This window comes from Saccharomyces kudriavzevii (assembly GCF_947243775.1).
Source record: "Saccharomyces kudriavzevii IFO 1802 strain IFO1802 genome assembly, chromosome: 7".
Lineage (NCBI taxonomy): Eukaryota > Fungi > Ascomycota > Saccharomycetes > Saccharomycetales > Saccharomycetaceae > Saccharomyces > Saccharomyces kudriavzevii.
Window position 1 is genome coordinate 34,209 of NC_079278.1, and position 18,176 is coordinate 52,384.

Genomic DNA, 18,176 nt, shown 5'->3' on the forward strand with positions numbered 1-18,176 from the left:
TTTATTCTCATATTTACGGTCATGTCATTTAACGTTATCAAATTGATAGAATATGATACATATTGAGGCGTTTATAACAAGATCATGTCAAAACACTGCCTGCAGAAATGTCGCAATATCCTATATTTGCTGTCATTTGCCTTTATCCGCCTAAAAAAAAAATTTCGAAAATTGTGACCTGCACAAATTGAAGACTCTGGTTGCGCGTCATTAATTAAAAGGCAGCTCATGGAAAGTTGGTCTATGTAACATAACTTCCTCCATTTATGAAATCTCAGAGGTTTACAACACTGTACATCTAAAAAAGCATACATCATGAGGATAAGAAACTGACCCATTCCCCAGATCCACTATTTTTTTCCCTTCCGAATTCGCCACGATTTAGGATTGAATTCTACCGCTGCTGTATCTTTCACCTTGGAAGACTTTAAAAATGCGTCAAGTGGCTGATTACTACTAATTTCAACTGCAGAATCGATGTCTGGCAAGCTTTTCCGTTGTTTTTTTGGATGTACCTGGCGCACTTTGTCTATCCAAATACTACTAGTATAATTAGAAATGCCATCTGCTGTATTGATTAATGGTTGTATGAGAATATACGATAGTGAGAAAACTCAATCAAACCGATACCTGTAAGTGTAATGGTCTCATTTAAGCGGCAATGTTGTAACTTCCAAAATGTCCGCCAGTGACATAAAGGACTTCCTGTGCGACATTACAAAGTGAAAGCGACTGGAAATCACTATACTGCATCCCCTCTTTCATAAAAGTTCCGACATGAGAAAAATAACACCACTACATTTGAGCGAATGTGATACCTTGTTCAACCACCCAGAGTTTTCCGTTCCCACAAGCGCCCAAATTGTAAATACTTCGGGTGTTTTCGTTTACAGCCCGTTGTAACCTCGGCCTTAGCAGTCAAGCTATCTACTCCATCATTTCGGCCAAGCAGCAACACCCTTGATATCACCTCCCCTGCGGGTCATTATTATGTCTAAACACATCAGCAAATTCCATATCCTGCTGAGGGTTTTCCAAGAGTGATTTGAATGGCTTAGTAGAAGAAATTGACGTTTTGTGATATGCTCAAATGAGTTACTTCTATTTTATCTTTTTCCTTATGGCTGCACCTCGTCGTAATGTTCATCATCTTGTCGATGAGTTCTCCGTCAGGCCATTCGTTTGTCAAAGTACCTCAGGAAGAACAATAGTCTGTTTATTGAAGAAAAACAGGCAGCGAATTTTTCAGTTGACGTCCAGAAATTAATGATAGTTGCCGAAGTACAATCTTTCTTTGGGGGAAGGTAGGGGTGATGGAACGACTTTAGAGGGAAAAACGTCAAAATACCAAATTACTCGTACGTTCAGGGCCAAAACTTCTTCCTGGTGACAGCTGTGACAGGAAAGCGAAAAAGAAAAGAGAAAAGTCTTCTTTGTTGAACATGGAGGTGCCAATTAAAGTATTATTTACGTACTAAAGGAATTACGTCAATTAAACAGATTGTGACATAAAAATCAATGTCACAAAAATCGCAGAGCCAGATATACTTCTTCCATGTTAATAAGAGAAATTGAGGAAAACAGGTGCCAAGCTTCAATATATTTGTTTAGAAGGCAAGATCCATTCAAACCGTCCCTAAGATTGTAGGACAAACCGTACTAATTTTGTCTAGATGATTCATGTCCTGTAGTGAACTGAAGCCCAATTGCAGTGACATACTCCTACATCCACTGCAATTTGGGCGGAACTTTTTCTAGTTTAGGCACAACGAACAGGTGATGTGACTGCTGCTCTTGGATAATGCAGACTGGTATCACGGAAGATATGGTCAAATGCGCTAGAATATGGCGCACGTACTAATTATAACCTTTGGGGTACCGTTACCGACGTTTTTTTTACCCAGGGCATGCGCGCAAGAAGAAGAAAAAATGGAAAATGCTGCTACAGAAAACAAAGTACCCGTGGTAGTTTGCCTGCAAAAAACCTTGAACTACTAAATCTACCCTCAAGGTTCTCATTCGAGGGTACCATCTAAAATACAATGACATTTCTTGAAATATCAGATAAGTCTTAGTATGGTCTCTTCCAATAGAACGGACCGAAAAGTACCCTTGACCTTGAAGGTTACGAAAAGTAGCTCAGAGGACTAATGTGTAGAAATAAGTCGTGAAAAAAGAAATGTGTACGGCATTAGCTCGATGAGCTGATTATAAATAGAGGTCTGATATCGGACTGACAGTAATCTCATCTTATTCTTCCACTTATCAGAAAAAAACAAACACAGCTAGTGTAATATAATAAATCACACCTAAGATAAAATGAGCAACGTAACTTCGCCGTGGTGGAAACAATGGGATCCTGATACTGTCACCATTTCCGATCCTTCAGTTGATGATGTGTGGAAGATCTGTGTTCTCGAGGGTGTTTATTTCGGTGGAAATGAATATAATGGTAATTTAGGAGCCAGAATATCCTCCGTTTTCGTAATCCTTTTCGTGAGTACTTTTTTCACCATGTTCCCATTGATTTCGAAGAAAGTGAAAAAATTGAGAATTCCGTTATATGCCTACCTTTTTGCCAAATATTTTGGTTCTGGTGTTATTCTCGCCACTGCGTTCATTCATTTGATGGATCCCGCATATGGAGCCATCGGTGGTAATACTTGTGTTGGACAAACTGGTAACTGGGGTATTTATTCATGGTGTCCTGCCATTATGTTGACAAGTTTGACTTTCACTTTCCTTACTGACCTGTTCAGTAGTGTCTGGGTCGAAAGAAAGTATGGTGTCTCCCACGACCATACCCATGATGAAATCAAAGACACTGTTGTGAATGATGCCGCAGTATGTTCAACCGAACATGGTACAGCCAGTGGATCTCATGAGTCCAAGAATGGTGTAGAATATTTCGAAGAGTCGGATGCTTCGTCCATGGATGTTGTCCAATCATTCCAAGCTCAGTTTTACGCCTTTTTGATCTTGGAATTCGGTGTGATCTTCCACTCTGTGATGATCGGTTTGAATCTGGGAAGTGTCGGTGAAGAATTTTCTACCCTGTATCCTGTTTTAGTGTTCCATCAATCTTTTGAAGGTTTGGGTATCGGTGCAAGATTATCGGCCATCGAATTTCCCAGATCAAAAAGATGGTGGCCATGGGCTCTGTGTGTCGCCTACGGGTTGACCACTCCTATCTGTGTCGCCATCGGTTTGGGTGTTCGTACCAGATACAATAGTGGTTCTTACACTGCTCTAGTGGTTTCTGGTATCTTGGATGCTATTTCTGCTGGTATCTTGCTTTACACAGGTCTGGTTGAACTGCTAGCAAGAGACTTTATATTCAATCCTGACAGAACAAAGAACCTGAAAGAGTTGTCTTTCAATGTGCTATGTACTCTTTTCGGTGCTGGTATCATGGCTTTGATTGGTAAATGGGCTTGAAAAATAGAACCAAGCAAAGGGAAAACTCTGCATTCCTTCCATAGACTTCTTTTTCATATTTTATAGTTATCTATTCTTTAGTAATAGCAAAAACAATTAATAGTAATTTTTCGTTAACACTTTCGGACTATAGCAAAAAAGACTTAGACGACGGAAACGTTCCTACACAAAGATATGCATAAGGGGTAGATAACCTAGTTGCGGTGTTGAAAGCATGGCAAATACAAAGAAACCTAAGGCTAGAAGTTACAAATGCTCTCTTGAAGGCTGCGAAAAGGAGTACAACAGGCCAAGTTTGCTTCAACAGCACCAGAATTCGCATACTAACCAAAAGCCATATCGTTGCGATGAGCCCAGCTGTGGTAAGAAATTCATCAGACCATGTCATCTGAGGGTCCACAAATGGACGCACTCGCAAATTAAGCCTAAACCATGCCCACTATGCGAAAAAAGATTTGTTACGAACCAACAATTAAAAAGACATCTAGGTAGCCATGAAAGAAAAAATAAGCTTGCATCAAAAATCAACGATAAGAACGAAGAACCGAATCCTGGTATAAGTGCAAACTCCAAAGGCAGCAAATCAAGTCTAGACCCGTCGTTGCCTCCCCTACACGATGAGGCATTACTGCAAGATCATTTGCCTGGATTTGATGACATGCAAGTGCTACAATGTCCATACAAATCGTGTCAGAGGGTTACCAGCTTCAGCGACGATCTGGTCAACCATATGTTGCAACAGCATATAACAAGTAAGCTTACTGTGCCATATGAAGAGCTGCCTCTCGGAAAACCACTTTCGATATCGGCGAAGTCAAGCAGCACAGACATTACGTCTATTCCACAGCTTTCACTTAGCATCGATGGGACGTCCAGTAGTGATAGCGGCCACAGCACTGTGTTACAAAGTCCAGAGGATCCGGAGAGCTACTGGTCCGACAACCGGTGCAAGCATACCGATTGCCAGGACCTTAGTCCATTGACGTCTGTATTTGACCTAATCGACCACTACGATCACACACATGCGTTCATTCCTGAAACGCTGGTCAAGTACAGCTACATTCATCTATATAAGCCTAATGTCTGGGGCCTATTCGAATATTAAAAAGTAAGCTTTTCAACGGCCTTTTTTTTCACACATGAGGCCACCTCTAATGAAGAGAATATAACACATCATCCGGTCGAAGGACAAAATAAAACATGAAAATGGCGTGTACGCACCTTGTTATCCCCCAATATGAATTGCGGGGCTCCACGTTTCGGACACCCCAGAGTATATCGTTCATTCTAATGCCCTTTCCCCTCACAAGATACTGGTTTCACATAGCATTCTCAGGCACCAGCACTTAAAAAAAAGACTATCATGTCGCACGGCACCTGACGGCACCAAAAGTGTGATTCTTTTTCTCGCGGGCAGTTTTTCCGGCCGAGTGATGTTTGTGCGGGACTTTCTTAGTCTCAGGGACGCAATCTTGAAAAAAAAAGGCTGTTTAGGTAATCTTTTCTTTTCATCCTGAAAATTTTTCCACGACGAGGAAGTTTCATAACGAGATCCACGAGACTACTTCCAAGTGACGCGAGGTTGCCAACATCGTGTCCAATTCCGTGATGTTTCTTTGTCGCACCTTCGCCAGCGTCTTATCTCCAAAACTATAAAAAAGAGTAATCTTTACCCCATACGTAAAAAATATTTTCTCATCTTTCTACCACGTAAGCTTTGAAGTGTTTATTCTCTCTCATTTTCTTCCTCAGAATTCCACAGAAATATAGTTTTCTACATATACTAAACGCAATAATAAATAACAAATGGTTCATTTAGGTCCAAAAAAACCACAAGCCAGAAAGGGCTCCATGGCTGATGTGCCAAAGGAATTGATGCATGAAATTGAAAATTTCGAGAAAATTTTCACTGTTCCTTCTGAATCTCTACAAGCCGTTACCAAGCATTTCATTACTGAATTGGAAAAGGGTTTGTCCAAGAAGGGTGGTAACATTCCCATGATTCCAGGCTGGGTTATGGATTTCCCAACTGGTAAGGAATCTGGTGATTTCTTAGCCATTGACCTGGGTGGTACCAACTTAAGAGTCGTCTTGGTCAAATTGGGCGGTGACCGTACCTTCGACACCACGCAATCCAAGTACAAATTGCCAGACGCTATGAGAACTACTCAAAACCCTGATGAATTATGGGAATTCATTGCTGATTCTCTGAAGACCTTCATTAATGAACAATTCCCACAAGGAATCTCTGAGCCAATTCCATTGGGCTTCACCTTTTCCTTCCCAGCTTCTCAAAACAAGATCAACGAAGGTGTCTTGCAAAGATGGACTAAAGGTTTCGATATTCCAAACATTGAAAACCACGATGTTGTTCCAATGTTGCAGAAGCAAATCACCAAGAGAGACATTCCAATTGAAGTCGTTGCCTTGATTAACGATACCACTGGTACTTTGGTTGCTTCTTACTACACTGACCCGGAAACCAAGATGGGTGTTATTTTCGGTACCGGTGTCAATGGTGCCTACTATGACGTTTGTTCCGAAATCGAAAAGCTGCAAGGGAAATTATCTGATGACATTCCATCATCAGCTCCAATGGCTATCAACTGTGAATATGGTTCCTTCGATAACGAACATGTCGTCTTGCCAAGAACTAAATACGACGTCACCATTGATGAGGAATCTCCAAGACCAGGCCAACAAACATTTGAAAAAATGTCTTCTGGTTACTACTTGGGTGAAATTTTGCGTTTGGCCTTGATAGATATGTACAAGCAAGGGTTTATCTTCAAGAACCAAGATTTGTCTAAGTTCGACAAGCCTTTCGTTATGGACACGTCTTACCCAGCCAAAATTGAAGAAGATCCATTTGAAAACTTGGAGGACACTGACGACTTGTTTCAAAACGAATTTGGTATCAACACCACCGTTCAAGAACGTAAATTGATTAGACGTTTGTGTGAATTGATTGGTACTAGAGCCGCTAGACTATCCGTTTGTGGTATTGCTGCCATCTGTCAAAAGAGAGGTTACAAAACCGGTCACATCGCTGCGGATGGTTCCGTTTACAACAGATACCCAGGTTTCAAGGAAAAGGCTGCCAATGCTTTGAGAGATATTTACGGCTGGACTCAAGCTTCTTTAGATGACTATCCAATCAAGATTGTTCCTGCTGAAGATGGTTCTGGTGCTGGTGCCGCTGTTATCGCTGCGTTAGCCGGAAAGAGAATTGCTGAAGGCAAATCTGTCGGTATCATCGGTGCTTAGACTTGGTTCGTAAATTGAGTTTGAACACAAAAAAAAAATCTACCCATTTCTTACTTATGTGAACATGTTTTTCTATGGTCTTTTTTTCTTATTTTACAACTGTGATATTGTATAAACTTTGTTACAAATTTACGAAAGTTATTCGTAATGATAAATATTTATAGACAAAGAATATAACGATTTATGAAATCTATATGATTTTAGCTTTCTTCCGGTGTATGATTAACCTCACCTCTTTTTTTATTATTTTGATAATTTTTAGAACTTTTTGTAGGAAACAGATGCTTATATAAGGTTTATTGTATGTGTTAAATACATATTCTTAAATCTAGATATGTTTTTATTCTTCGTAAAATTGTACGCCAATTTTGACCCTCTCCACGCTTCCCCTCGACAATTTGCGTACTTTCTTTTGCAATGTAATAATTCTGGAACGGACGGAGGCACTTGTTTTGAGATCATCTTTACTAATTCTCACGACTACTTCATATCCGCGATTTTTACGTGTTGTCTCTTCTTTAACCTTTGTTGCAGTCGCGTCGTCGATGAATAACTCCTTCAAACTGGTTTCGACTTCACTACGTTTGGAAACATGGAAATCAAATACGTTATCTCTGATATTACCCCCTGGATGAACACCACAAATCACATACATTATTGTACCGATATATTTCGTCCACCATACAACTCTCAGTGCTTCGGCTTTGTCTCCTTCACGCAGAACTACTTGTTCCAATTCTTGACAGTACTTTTCTTCAGATTCTGGAATATTGCCACCCCATCTGTTACATAATGCAATTCCTATCAGCGCTCTAGCTCTGTGTGACAATCCATGACAACCAGCTATTATACCTCTCGTAGCAACATGTAATGCAGCTGTTGGTTGCAATTCTTTCGGATATGAGGCATGAACAAATGCCAGGTTGCATAAAGCAGGTGCGATTCTTTCATTTACTATTTCAGGTATATCATCCTTTGGTATTGACGTCCGTAATAGATATAGATACTTTTCCGTAAGTAGTGGAGCATATGGACGGGATGCGATTAGCAAAGGATCTTGCGCACGAATCTCTTTTGGAAGAAGAGAGTAAAGTGATCCCTCTCGAACACCACCCTCACTAAAGTGTACTGCCCTAATTTGAGGAATTGCTTCAAAAACAGCACTCATAAATAATCCAACAGCTGGTAGTTGTAGCGCCCTTCGTTCAGAAACCTTGAAAATCTTATGGTCTTTGGAAGAACCTGGTATTTTCTGTTTCAGAAATAGATAATCTGACAGAGACGAAAATTCTTCATAGGTACAAGCATACCCATTGATTATGGTTTGTATAGGATATCCCTCTGATTGATATAGAAGTAGATGGCCCATACCTCTCAAACCACCACCACGCGTCCAAAGCTCAAATCCACCTTCTCTCTTAGCATCATCAATCATTTCTTGAGGGATATCAATTTTTTCGATGGCATCTTTGTATGCTTCTTTGATTTCATAGAAAAGTGCCCTATTGTCATCCGTTCTCATTCTTCTCAAAAGCGTTCCGGCTCCATACGGTAAAGACACAGGCTTACTGGATTGCTTGACTTCTCCATTAGAGCTTATCACCCATGACAATTGGGTACTGCCACCTGCAACATCGAGATACAATCCTCTAACTGTGTTAAACGAGGAAACAACACCATATATACCGACTTTGGTTTCATCTTCTTGGCCTAATATTTCTACTTTCCATCCAGTACTACCATAGACTGCGTTAACAAACTCATCAACATTGATAGCATCTCGAGTAGCCTCCGTTGCGATCACTCTGACACTAGTTTCAGGTACACCGAAATCATCACAGATTAATTTGAATCTTTTCATGGCAGAACAAACCTCTTTTATAATATCTCTGGGAATTGGACATTTCGCGTTTGAATGTGTGTTATACTGAACTTCATATAGAGAAAGGCCAACTCTATCTTTGAAAACACAGGGCATGATTCTTGCGTGATGTGCGGCCTTAGAAGATATACTGAAACGAATACCATTGGAACCTATGTCGACAATACCGCATAGGTTTCTCGACACAACCTCAGTTTCAGTATCACTATCAGTAAGCGTTGACATTTGTAGGATACTTGCAATTTTCTGTTAAGAACGATTTTTAGTAAGAGATGTCTTTAGAAATGATTCCCCTTCCTTGTTCGACAGATATGCATAGACAAATTACTAATCTTACTTCGCTTCTTTCATGTTGATCTAAGAATCCCACCGGTAAAATAGCTCCATCTCCGGCCTTTCTGACCCGGAATATCTCATCGCGATCATGTGACTCAGGTAGAAATGGAAAATAGCACAGTATATAACAAACAACTTGACAAAGTTGTCATGTTCTCTCCCAGAAAAATTGAAGGGATTGGAATTACATCATCAGTGGTTCAATCACTGGAACATCATAGGTTGGGTCTCTTAAGCATATTTAGCCTCATTACTGAAGCACTACAAACGAAAAGATAAATCAGGGTAATGAATAAAAACATAGTAATGTTTATTGTACCCAGCCAGTATGCCACTCATTCGAACTCTATATCCGAGCCCAAAAAGTCTAAGTCACCATTTGGATCACTCACTGGGCTTGTCGTCGTATTACCGGAATATTCATCGGAGGACTTGAGGTCAATGGAGATTATTTCTGAGCAATCTTTCGAGGCAGGTTGTAAGACAGGTTCATTTGCTTTCTCAATCGACGACGGAGGTACGTCACAAATTTTCGAAGAGAGCGGGCGACTGGCTCCTGCTATAAAACTATTTTCCTTCCAGTCTGTGAATTTACTGCTCAAGTCTATCTCTGTGTGAGGTACTACATTGATATTTTTCGCAACCAGAGGTTTGCGAACATGATCAACTTTTGAAGGCGACTTAACTGAGGATGAACCTTTCTCTTTTATGTATTTTCCAGGAATGCCCTCTTTGCAACATAGGTGTCGGCACTGAGTCTTATCTTTGCAGCTATGATAACATTCATAATTACCGTTGGGTCTTACCTGGCGCCCATTACTGCCATGTAAAGAAGAGTGTATGTTTGAATGAACAGCTGTCGCGAGTTCGATAGCGTTAGATGGTTTTGTTTCATCTAAATAATTCAAAATACTATCATCGGAAGATAGCGATTCTTCCAAAGTAACGTTACGATGGACATTACATGTTTTTTCAGCCTCTTCGTCACTACTAGTCACTTGGAAGAGACATTTCTCTAAACTGTTTAGGTCTTTATTCGAATGCGATGTCTTCGTGAGGGACTGGGTCGCTAGATGGTCAGTAGAATATACTACTGTTTTGCCAAGTCCAGCAATCTCCTGGCAATGTATCGAAAATTCTATCTTTTCTAGTTTGGATGAGATGTTTGTCAAAATTTTGAAGCCTCTTGGTGATTGTAGTTTATTGAGCTGTAATCTCCTAAAGTCAACTAATTCCCCTGAGCTTTTCTCAGTTTCAATATCTAATGAGAGATGCTGACCATGCCAGATACTAGACTTGAATTCTGCACTGATTTCCACTTTAAATGTCAACCAAATCTCCTCATTGTCTCTCCTACAGTGTTCCAACTTTACTCTAATATTCAAGCAGGGCAGTAAAGAAATGTCACTTTTAATTTTCATCCCACTTCCGATCTTGAGATTGAGATAGTATTCAATCTGTGTGTCAGTCAAATTTCCCATGTCCTCTAAATTTGTAATTCCATGTCGTATCAACTTTCGCACTGAAACCAGGCCAATTGTTTTCAGTTGTCTAAGAACCATTGGTGTATTTTCCCAACAATGGCCATTTAAGCTTCGCAGTAGCAACAAAGTATTTTTCAATGAAATTCCGTCATTTTTTTCAATAAATGTGTCCACCATGCATTTTAGCAGTCTAAAGCAATGCCGAAAGACAAGAAATTTATCTTGGACAAGAGTCTGATGTAATTTTGTGGCACCTTCGTATGATGGAAATTCTAAACCGCCCAACTCGTATTGAATTAAAAGAGAAACCTTTTGATTAATTTTATCAATTATTTGGCTTTGTTTTTTCTCAGTCAAAAATGGATACTTCAAAAGCGGGGATAAATTAATCTCTTTGAACAATCTTTTTTCATTGTGTCTTACTCTTATAACAGAAAACTCTTCAGAGTTAGACAACAAATTTAACACCCCATGCAAGGATGAGAATTTTTCTGCGTTAATAAATTGTTTCATCGACTCGAATGATATATAATGTCGCGTCATTGCATTTCCGTACGCCGTCGGATTGTAAATCGCATTTCTTAGCTCAATTATTTTTGCTTTTACTAACGCGTCAAGCAAGTACTGGCAAAATTGATTTATTTGAGAGTCTTCGACCGAGTGAAAACTGACATATCGATTCACTTCATGGTACGCAGCTGGATTCTTTCCGAATCTAACGTAAAAGAAAGTATTTCGCAGCCAATTTACCGCAGTTTCAATTGAATATACAGTTCTTAGGGACGTTTCTGCTGCTAGATGCTCGATCAAATTCAAATGCAACGAACTTTCCAACACTTCTGTACCATGGATCAAGTTATCATAAGTTTGTTTCATTTTAGTGTCTGTCATAATTACTGCACAGCCATGAGTTTCAAATTGGGGCCTTCCGGCTCGCCCTATCATCTGTAGTACGTCGAGATCTGAATATTCTTGAACTTCAGAGGAGTTCCAACTTTTTGTACCTTTGATAATAACCAAGTAAGCCGGCAGATTCACGCCAACTGCTAAAGTTGAAGTAGAACACAGTATATTTATTGAACCTGTTAAAAATTCATTTTCAACAATACTACGGTCTTCTAATGAAATTCCCGCGTGATGGAAGGCAATTCCTTGTTGCATACATTCGTATAATATTTTATCGGAAACGCTAGTATTAATTCTTTTTTGATTACCTCTTCTCGAAGAAAGGTGATTATGCTTTAAGAATTTTGCAGTGGATACGGTGGAAGCCCTAGTTGGACAAAATATTAGTACTGGGCGATTATCAGCATGCTTTTCAATTATCTCACCTAGTTTAGAATTGTATATAGCATCTTTTTGAAAATCATTTTTGCAATTGAAGGAATACCCGTAGACATATTTTGTCAACTGAACTTGTCGATATGATTCATCAAAAGAAAGAATATTTGCAGGAAGTTCGTTGTTGGTTCTGAGCCATAATGCTACGTCCTCTATATTCGGAACAGTTGCACTCAAAGCAATGAACCGGATATCCTGACACATTGTATTCATCCTTGTCAAAATGACTTCTAAAGTTGCACCTCTTTTCTCCTTTAGAGTATGAATCTCATCAACTAGCACAAGCTTAACCAATTCAAATAATCGGCTATAATCGGACCATCTTCTTGTTAACAAATCCCACTTTTCCGGTGTTGTAATTATTATATTACATTTTTTGGCCTTTTCTGTCTCTAGAAATGAAGTATCGCTGGTGAGCATACCCACGGAAAGATTGACAAAAGATGGGCTCCAGTTTTTGTACATCTCATAGCATAAAGATTTTGTTGGGGCGATATATATGATTTTGGTGTTATTAGAGTCGTTATTCGTTTCTTTGATGAGACGCAAAATTGCTAATTCGAACAATACAGTCTTACCCGATCCAGTAGGTGAAGAAATAATGCAATTTTCATTACTTTCATAAATGCTAGAAAAGGCTTCGGATTGCATCTTGTTGAATTCTGTGAACTTGAAAACACCCCGGAATGAATCCGGCAATACGGACGTGTTTAAAAATTTCTTGGTTAGTCTTTTAACTGCCACTCTCTTTGGTTTACTTGCTATTTCATTGGGTACCGGTTCCATGTCGTGATCAAATAATTTGCTAGTTATCTGCGTATCGTCTGCCGTTATTGAGAAATTATCGTCGTGATCGAAAAACTGAATACCGCGGCCCTCAAATATCTCATTTGTATCATCACAATCATCCAGCAAGCTATTATATGACAAGCCTACTTTGAAGTTGGGTTGGCGGCTATTATTTTTATTCCTTTTGAATGTAACAGACTCATCGCCAAGTTCGATATCTTCAAGTCCTCTGAGGTTCTAGTTAATGAAACCATTTTTGGTTTCATCCCCACTAGATAATAAAGATGGAGGTAAACATGTTAGTCAAAATACCATTTATGCCCGAAAGGGCGTTTTGAATGCATTAATAAGGGTGTTATTTAGCTTCGTTACTACTGTTTGGAGAGGGCCTATCTCTTTTTCCGGTGCTGATTGAGTCAAACTTTGTCTTCATTCTTATGATGCCTCTTTTAACGGCTAGGCTTGTATGAAGAATTCGATCCTCTTCCCTGAAGGAGCTGTTAATATGTTATGTTAATATTCCTATCATGACTGCGGTGGACTTTATATACCCGCCGAGCCCAACGCCAGGTCGTGATACATGATATAACTGAAAATATAAACTAAACGTTAAAAAGGGAAGTACATAAATGAGAGTAACTGTAAATGCAGAAGGAAGGGGATAATCAATAAAAGTTGCTGTTTGAAGTACCAACAAATTGGAAATGAGTAAAGAAGAAGCACATAATAGAGTGGAGCTGGATGACGTGGGTGTTCAATTGGATGAGGACGACGAAGAAGACCTCTTGGAGTATAATGATGAAGTTGCAGAGGAACAGTCATCAGACGCTAATATTCGCAATGTGGCGGAGACTTTAATGAAAAAAAAGCTACCTAAAGTTACCGTGGAATATGAAGATACAACATTTTTGCTGTTTGCATCAGAGGATGAGGGCGAAATTAACAACCCAATAATATGTGAAAACACTGCTCTTTATCAACGTCCCATGGGTGAATTTATGGAATCCATTCGCCAATTCATGGGGAGTCGCTATGGTAGTTTAGCCTTTGCTACGAAAGAGCTGGTCTTACGACTAAGAAGTCTAGATCTGACTCTTTTTGAGGATAATGTCTATAACAACCATATTTCATTCAATGACGTTTATACCATATTTAAGATCCTTAAGGAAAGATCAGAGTCGGATTTGGAAACTGATATACCGACGCATTTGGCTATTGAATTAACCACAAGGCCGAGGTTTGTCTCTCGCTACAATGCCTTGGTTGAGTTGACTGAAAGCTCGGCTACATTGAAGAATATCAAACCGTTTTCTAACGACGAAACGCATCCTCTAATCTTAGATGATAATGATCAACCTGTGCATCAAAATACTTCAGAAGTTATTGTGATGGACATAGATGATGATGGAGAAGGCGGCCCGGAAGACCAAGACAGCCCGATTTAACTTCAAATAATTCTTAAAAAAGGCATCATCTCGCAATATCGAGAATTGATGTCCCAGCTAGAGATTTTTATCGAGGGTTCTCTCTCACGGATAAATTTTAGCCTTCGTATTATTTTAAGATTATCTTCTTCTCCCCTTGTTTATCAGCTGTTGGATATTCATTAAATTGAATCACACGCTAATATGTATGTTTTGAGTGCTCTTTGTCCGCTGTTTCAGCAAGTTGTGCTATAATTTTTATTTTACATTTTGGTCCTTTTTCAAATCTTTCTTTTTTTTGCTCATTCCTCCGGAACGGAAGAAAAGGAATTTTAGATAAAAGTATAACTTACCACTAGGTTTAAGAAGTCATTAATGAAGAAAAACGACTCAATAGAAAAATTGTAATTAAAAAAGCTTTAATTCGTTGAGCTCATTGAAAAGGCATTAGTTCATTTAGTGAAGGTTATGAATAGTAGAGTTTGGGAAGTCAAAGTTCCTCAATGTAATTATGATGTGGGCGGCTATTTTGCTCTATCAAGAAGTTTGAGGGAAAACATTAAATTGGAAAGAAGAGCGCAAAAGTATTTGAAGGAGCTGAAAGCTTTGCAAATCAAACCCTTAGAAATTATAAGATCCAAAATCTCTGGTACAATCAATGGTGAAGAATATTTTTTAGAGGCGGTCCACCCCACATCGCGGAAACAAAGGACAACTATAACCGTTCACGAAACGTGGGACATCGCAAATCGCGAGCAAGATATCGAAGAGGTGCTATTGTATGAGTCACTTAGAGAAAAGTTGAAAATCGAGAAACAGGACATGATATTTTTTAAGTGGATAAAAAATCTTTCAGCCCAACTATATTTCCCGCTTCAACAGCCAGTATCGAAGAACAAGCTGGCAGACAGTAATATGAAATTGAGCTGGTTCAATATTCCCACTCTTAAAAGGAGTAGCTCACAGAAAAATGCATCGCCCCCAAACTTAAGATATATGCCGTCTGCCTTGGAAGCACGATACAACAAATTGACGGAGGAAAAGCTGGACTTCTGCGTTAAATTTTCTGATGGATCTCTATCAGACTGGGACCCCAAATTTTTCGAGCAGGCATACGATAATTACCTTTTAAAACTTCTTCCGGCTAAAAGATTCTTAAAAAATAATAACCAACGTTGCAAGCGCAGTTCTAAGGCTAGTCTGAAAAATTGGGCTGTAACTACTCCAGAATGTGACCAGGAACTTGACGTTTTTGAGAGAAGTTACGATGAACTATTTAATACTCACTTCAATAAACTAGAATTTTTCAAAATAAGAGTTAAAAAGGCGAAAAGGAATAAGCCAATTGGAAAGAGGACTCAAGGAATATGGTGTTTGGACAAAGAAGATCTAAAGATTTTGGTGTGGAATCCTCTGAAAAAAATTTGCAATCACACTTGGGATACAATATTTAGAAATGAGACCATAAATGAAGAGGTCTATTCAATTAAAAGAATGAGGCTAAAATTTCAAAAACTAGATTCTAGTTCCCTTGAACTCATTGATAATCAAAGGAAAACGTTTGGCACTATAAAGCTTGCAATGGGTTCACCAAATGAAAAGGCAGTTGAAAACACGACATTTGAAGAAAGCGAAAGAAATGATACAACAGCTGACGGCATCGGCAAATTAGACCCGAATAATTCTATTTTATCCTCCAAAGTGGATATCAATACTTCGTTAGCACCTCAAAAGAGATCTTTCATCGACAACGAGCTGATGTCCATATTAGCCACTAAAAAAAAGTTCAAGAAGCACAGAGAAGGCAGTGGAAATGCCACAAATATTTCTTCTACTTCATATTTAATAAATTCTGGGACATATGCAAACCCTCAAGGCGAAACCTCAGTTACGAATTCTGTTTACGACGACAACAGAGATTTTTCATTTAATAGTTCATCAATAAGGCATTCAATATTAGAAGATGGTATAGAAAATAAATGCATAGCTGTGAATGCAAATAAAATGACTGAAAACCAGAAGGTGATTCAGTCATTATGTAAAAATTCTCAGCTGAATCTTATCGAACAACCTTATATTGGCGAGTGTGACTTCATTATAAACCATTCAACATGTTTATATAAAATTCAAATTAATCAATTTCTCCAGCTCAGGGAAAATGGGCCATTGTATTATGATAAAGCAATCAACGATCTATTAACTGAATTTCATAAAGTCATTATACTTGTTGAATTTTCTGAAATACTACAAGATGTTGATCCAGATCTCTTCTGGAAGGTCAGATTCTACTTGTTGCATCCACATATAGAAGTTTTTTTCATTCATAAGGACGCAAACCTATTTATTGATTGGATGAAGTACTTCATTACAAAGTGGGCGCTTCCATATGATGGTGAGAAAGTAGAAAACATGGCATGTATTGATGTTCTTCTGGATTTAGGCTTCAATATCCTTTTAGTACGAAGAATTTTCCAAACATACAATTTGCAGGAGTTTTTCATAGCTATAATACAGGAAGAAAGCCAAGCTGTTGAGTTGCTAACTATTTCACAGATGACTAGACTAAAAAAGTTGCTGACTTTAGAATGGTGAATACATCCTAGGTTACTTTGGATATCATTACCCGGTAGCAAGTGATGTTTATCGTACTTATCCCTCTTGATTCGTTAATTTGCATACTACAGAAGTAAATTAAATTACTCGAGGAATCACCGATTTATCAACATAGAGAACTAAATATCTAATCGAGTACTCAACTTTTGCTATCCATGCTTTGACTTTGTTGCAATCAACGTATACTTTATTACGCCGTGTGTATGATATTACATCTGTCACAATAAACAACCCGAAAAAATATCGCACGAAAAATGGGATACTAATTAACAATGAATGTTTCCCACAATTTAGGTGACGAAGGAATAAAAAAAGACCAGTAGTCAAGCGCTTACTTTTTTCGAAGTAAGCAGAGTCCAAGCTTTCTTTTAATATTATTCTTTGGGTAAAAAGTGGAATTTGGCAAGATTTTTCTCTCATCCCTTTTTTTTTTCACAGATATTCCTTTTGATGGTTGCATTTGAAATAACTATACTTGGAGCCAATGGAGGACCCAGTGAATACGCCACACAGTGCTTCATCCTCAAGCCTGCCAGAACAGAAGATTCGGAATTGATAGCCGTAGATGGTGGCGGTGGAATGCACCAATTACGAGAACTTTTGGCCCAAGGGCAGAATGACAATGAAGGCTATGACGAGTTAGTTCTAAGTTTCTATGAACACGACCGAGAGCCGATAGAATTTTTTATTGACCCTAGGCTGACCATACAGAAGGGCTTGTCGAAGTCTCTGCTGCAATCGTTGAAGAGGCATGGGGCGCATTTTGAAAGTGCGAACACAACTAACAAAGCCTTTAAGCTGTTTCAGGGAATTACCGACTACTATATTACGCATCCGCATTTCGATCATATTAATGGACTAGTGATAAACTCTCCCTCAATATACGAGCAAGAAAACACAAAAAAGAAAACTATATGGGGGCTCCCACACACTATTGACGCCCTGCAAAAGCATGTCTTCAACGACTTGATATGGCCGGACTTAACTGCAGAACGCTCGGAAAAATTAAAGCTACGGTCTTTAAACTCCAAGGAGATTCAAAAGTGCACTATTTTTCCTTGGGATGTAATACCATTCAAGGTTCACCACGGGGTAGGTGTAAAAACTGGCGCGCCAGTATACAGCACTTTTTATATCTTCAGAGACAGGAAAAGTAAAGATTGTATAATAGTTTGCGGAGATGTTGAACAGGACCGTGGAGGATGTGAAGAAAACTTACTAGAGGAGTTTTGGTTATATGTTGCTGAGAATATCCCGCTGGTGCATCTCAAGGGTATATTAGTCGAATGCTCCTGTCCGCTGTCTTCCAAACCGGAACAATTGTATGGACACTTGTCGCCAATATATTTGATCAACGAATTATCCAATTTGAACACGTTATACAACAGCAGCAGGGGATTGAGTGGTCTAAATGTCATTGTCACTCATGTTAAGGCAACCGCGGCTAAAAGAGACCCGCGGCTGACCATACTTGAAGAGTTACGATTCTTGGCTCAGGAGAGAAACTTGGGCGATTTAAGGATATCTATTGCTCTGGAAGGCCACACTTTGTTTCTGTGATAATGGCAATCTTCCATTTGTATGTAATACTGTTTATTCTCA

The 18,176-nt window shown here is 39.0% G+C and overlaps 8 protein-coding genes across 8 annotated transcripts; 6 read left to right on the top strand and 2 right to left on the bottom strand.

Moving 5' to 3' along the window:
• Positions 1-2,319: 2,319 nt before the first annotated feature.
• ZRT1 (high-affinity Zn(2+) transporter ZRT1) lies at positions 2,320-3,438 on the top strand (the record flags this gene model as incomplete). The annotated part of the gene is made up of 1 exon (XM_056227755.1): positions 2,320-3,438. One exon carries the CDS (start codon positions 2,320-2,322, stop codon positions 3,436-3,438), a length of 1,119 nt encoding a protein of 372 aa, XP_056087545.1.
• A 214-nt stretch (positions 3,439-3,652) lies between these two features.
• FZF1 (Fzf1p) lies at positions 3,653-4,543 on the top strand (the record flags this gene model as incomplete). Its single annotated transcript, XM_056227756.1, has 1 exon — positions 3,653-4,543. One exon carries the CDS (start codon positions 3,653-3,655, stop codon positions 4,541-4,543), a length of 891 nt encoding a protein of 296 aa, XP_056087546.1.
• Positions 4,544-5,244: 701 nt separating this feature from the next.
• Positions 5,245-6,705, top strand: HXK2 (hexokinase 2; the record flags this gene model as incomplete). Its single annotated transcript, XM_056227757.1, has 1 exon — positions 5,245-6,705. One exon carries the CDS (start codon positions 5,245-5,247, stop codon positions 6,703-6,705), a length of 1,461 nt encoding a protein of 486 aa, XP_056087547.1.
• Positions 6,706-7,045: 340 nt separating this feature from the next.
• Positions 7,046-8,812, bottom strand: RTG2 (Rtg2p; the record flags this gene model as incomplete). Its single annotated transcript, XM_056227758.1, has 1 exon — positions 7,046-8,812. The coding sequence occupies one exon, from the start codon at positions 8,810-8,812 to the stop codon at positions 7,046-7,048; it is 1,767 nt and encodes a 588-aa protein (XP_056087548.1).
• Positions 8,813-9,258: 446 nt separating this feature from the next.
• Positions 9,259-12,970, bottom strand: HFM1 (DNA helicase; the record flags this gene model as incomplete). Its single annotated transcript, XM_056227760.1, has 2 exons — positions 9,259-12,755; positions 12,913-12,970. The coding sequence occupies 2 exons, from the start codon at positions 12,968-12,970 to the stop codon at positions 9,259-9,261; spliced, it is 3,555 nt and encodes a 1,184-aa protein (XP_056087549.1).
• A 271-nt stretch (positions 12,971-13,241) lies between these two features.
• Positions 13,242-13,982, top strand: RMR1 (Rmr1p; the record flags this gene model as incomplete). The annotated part of the gene is made up of 1 exon (XM_056227761.1): positions 13,242-13,982. The coding sequence occupies one exon, from the start codon at positions 13,242-13,244 to the stop codon at positions 13,980-13,982; it is 741 nt and encodes a 246-aa protein (XP_056087550.1).
• Positions 13,983-14,429: 447 nt separating this feature from the next.
• ZIP2 (Zip2p) lies at positions 14,430-16,553 on the top strand (the record flags this gene model as incomplete). Its single annotated transcript, XM_056227762.1, has 1 exon — positions 14,430-16,553. The coding sequence occupies one exon, from the start codon at positions 14,430-14,432 to the stop codon at positions 16,551-16,553; it is 2,124 nt and encodes a 707-aa protein (XP_056087551.1).
• A 471-nt stretch (positions 16,554-17,024) lies between these two features.
• On the top strand, positions 17,025-18,134 carry PDE1 (3',5'-cyclic-nucleotide phosphodiesterase PDE1; the record flags this gene model as incomplete). The annotated part of the gene is made up of 1 exon (XM_056227763.1): positions 17,025-18,134. One exon carries the CDS (start codon positions 17,025-17,027, stop codon positions 18,132-18,134), a length of 1,110 nt encoding a protein of 369 aa, XP_056087552.1.
• Positions 18,135-18,176: the final 42 nt, after the last annotated feature.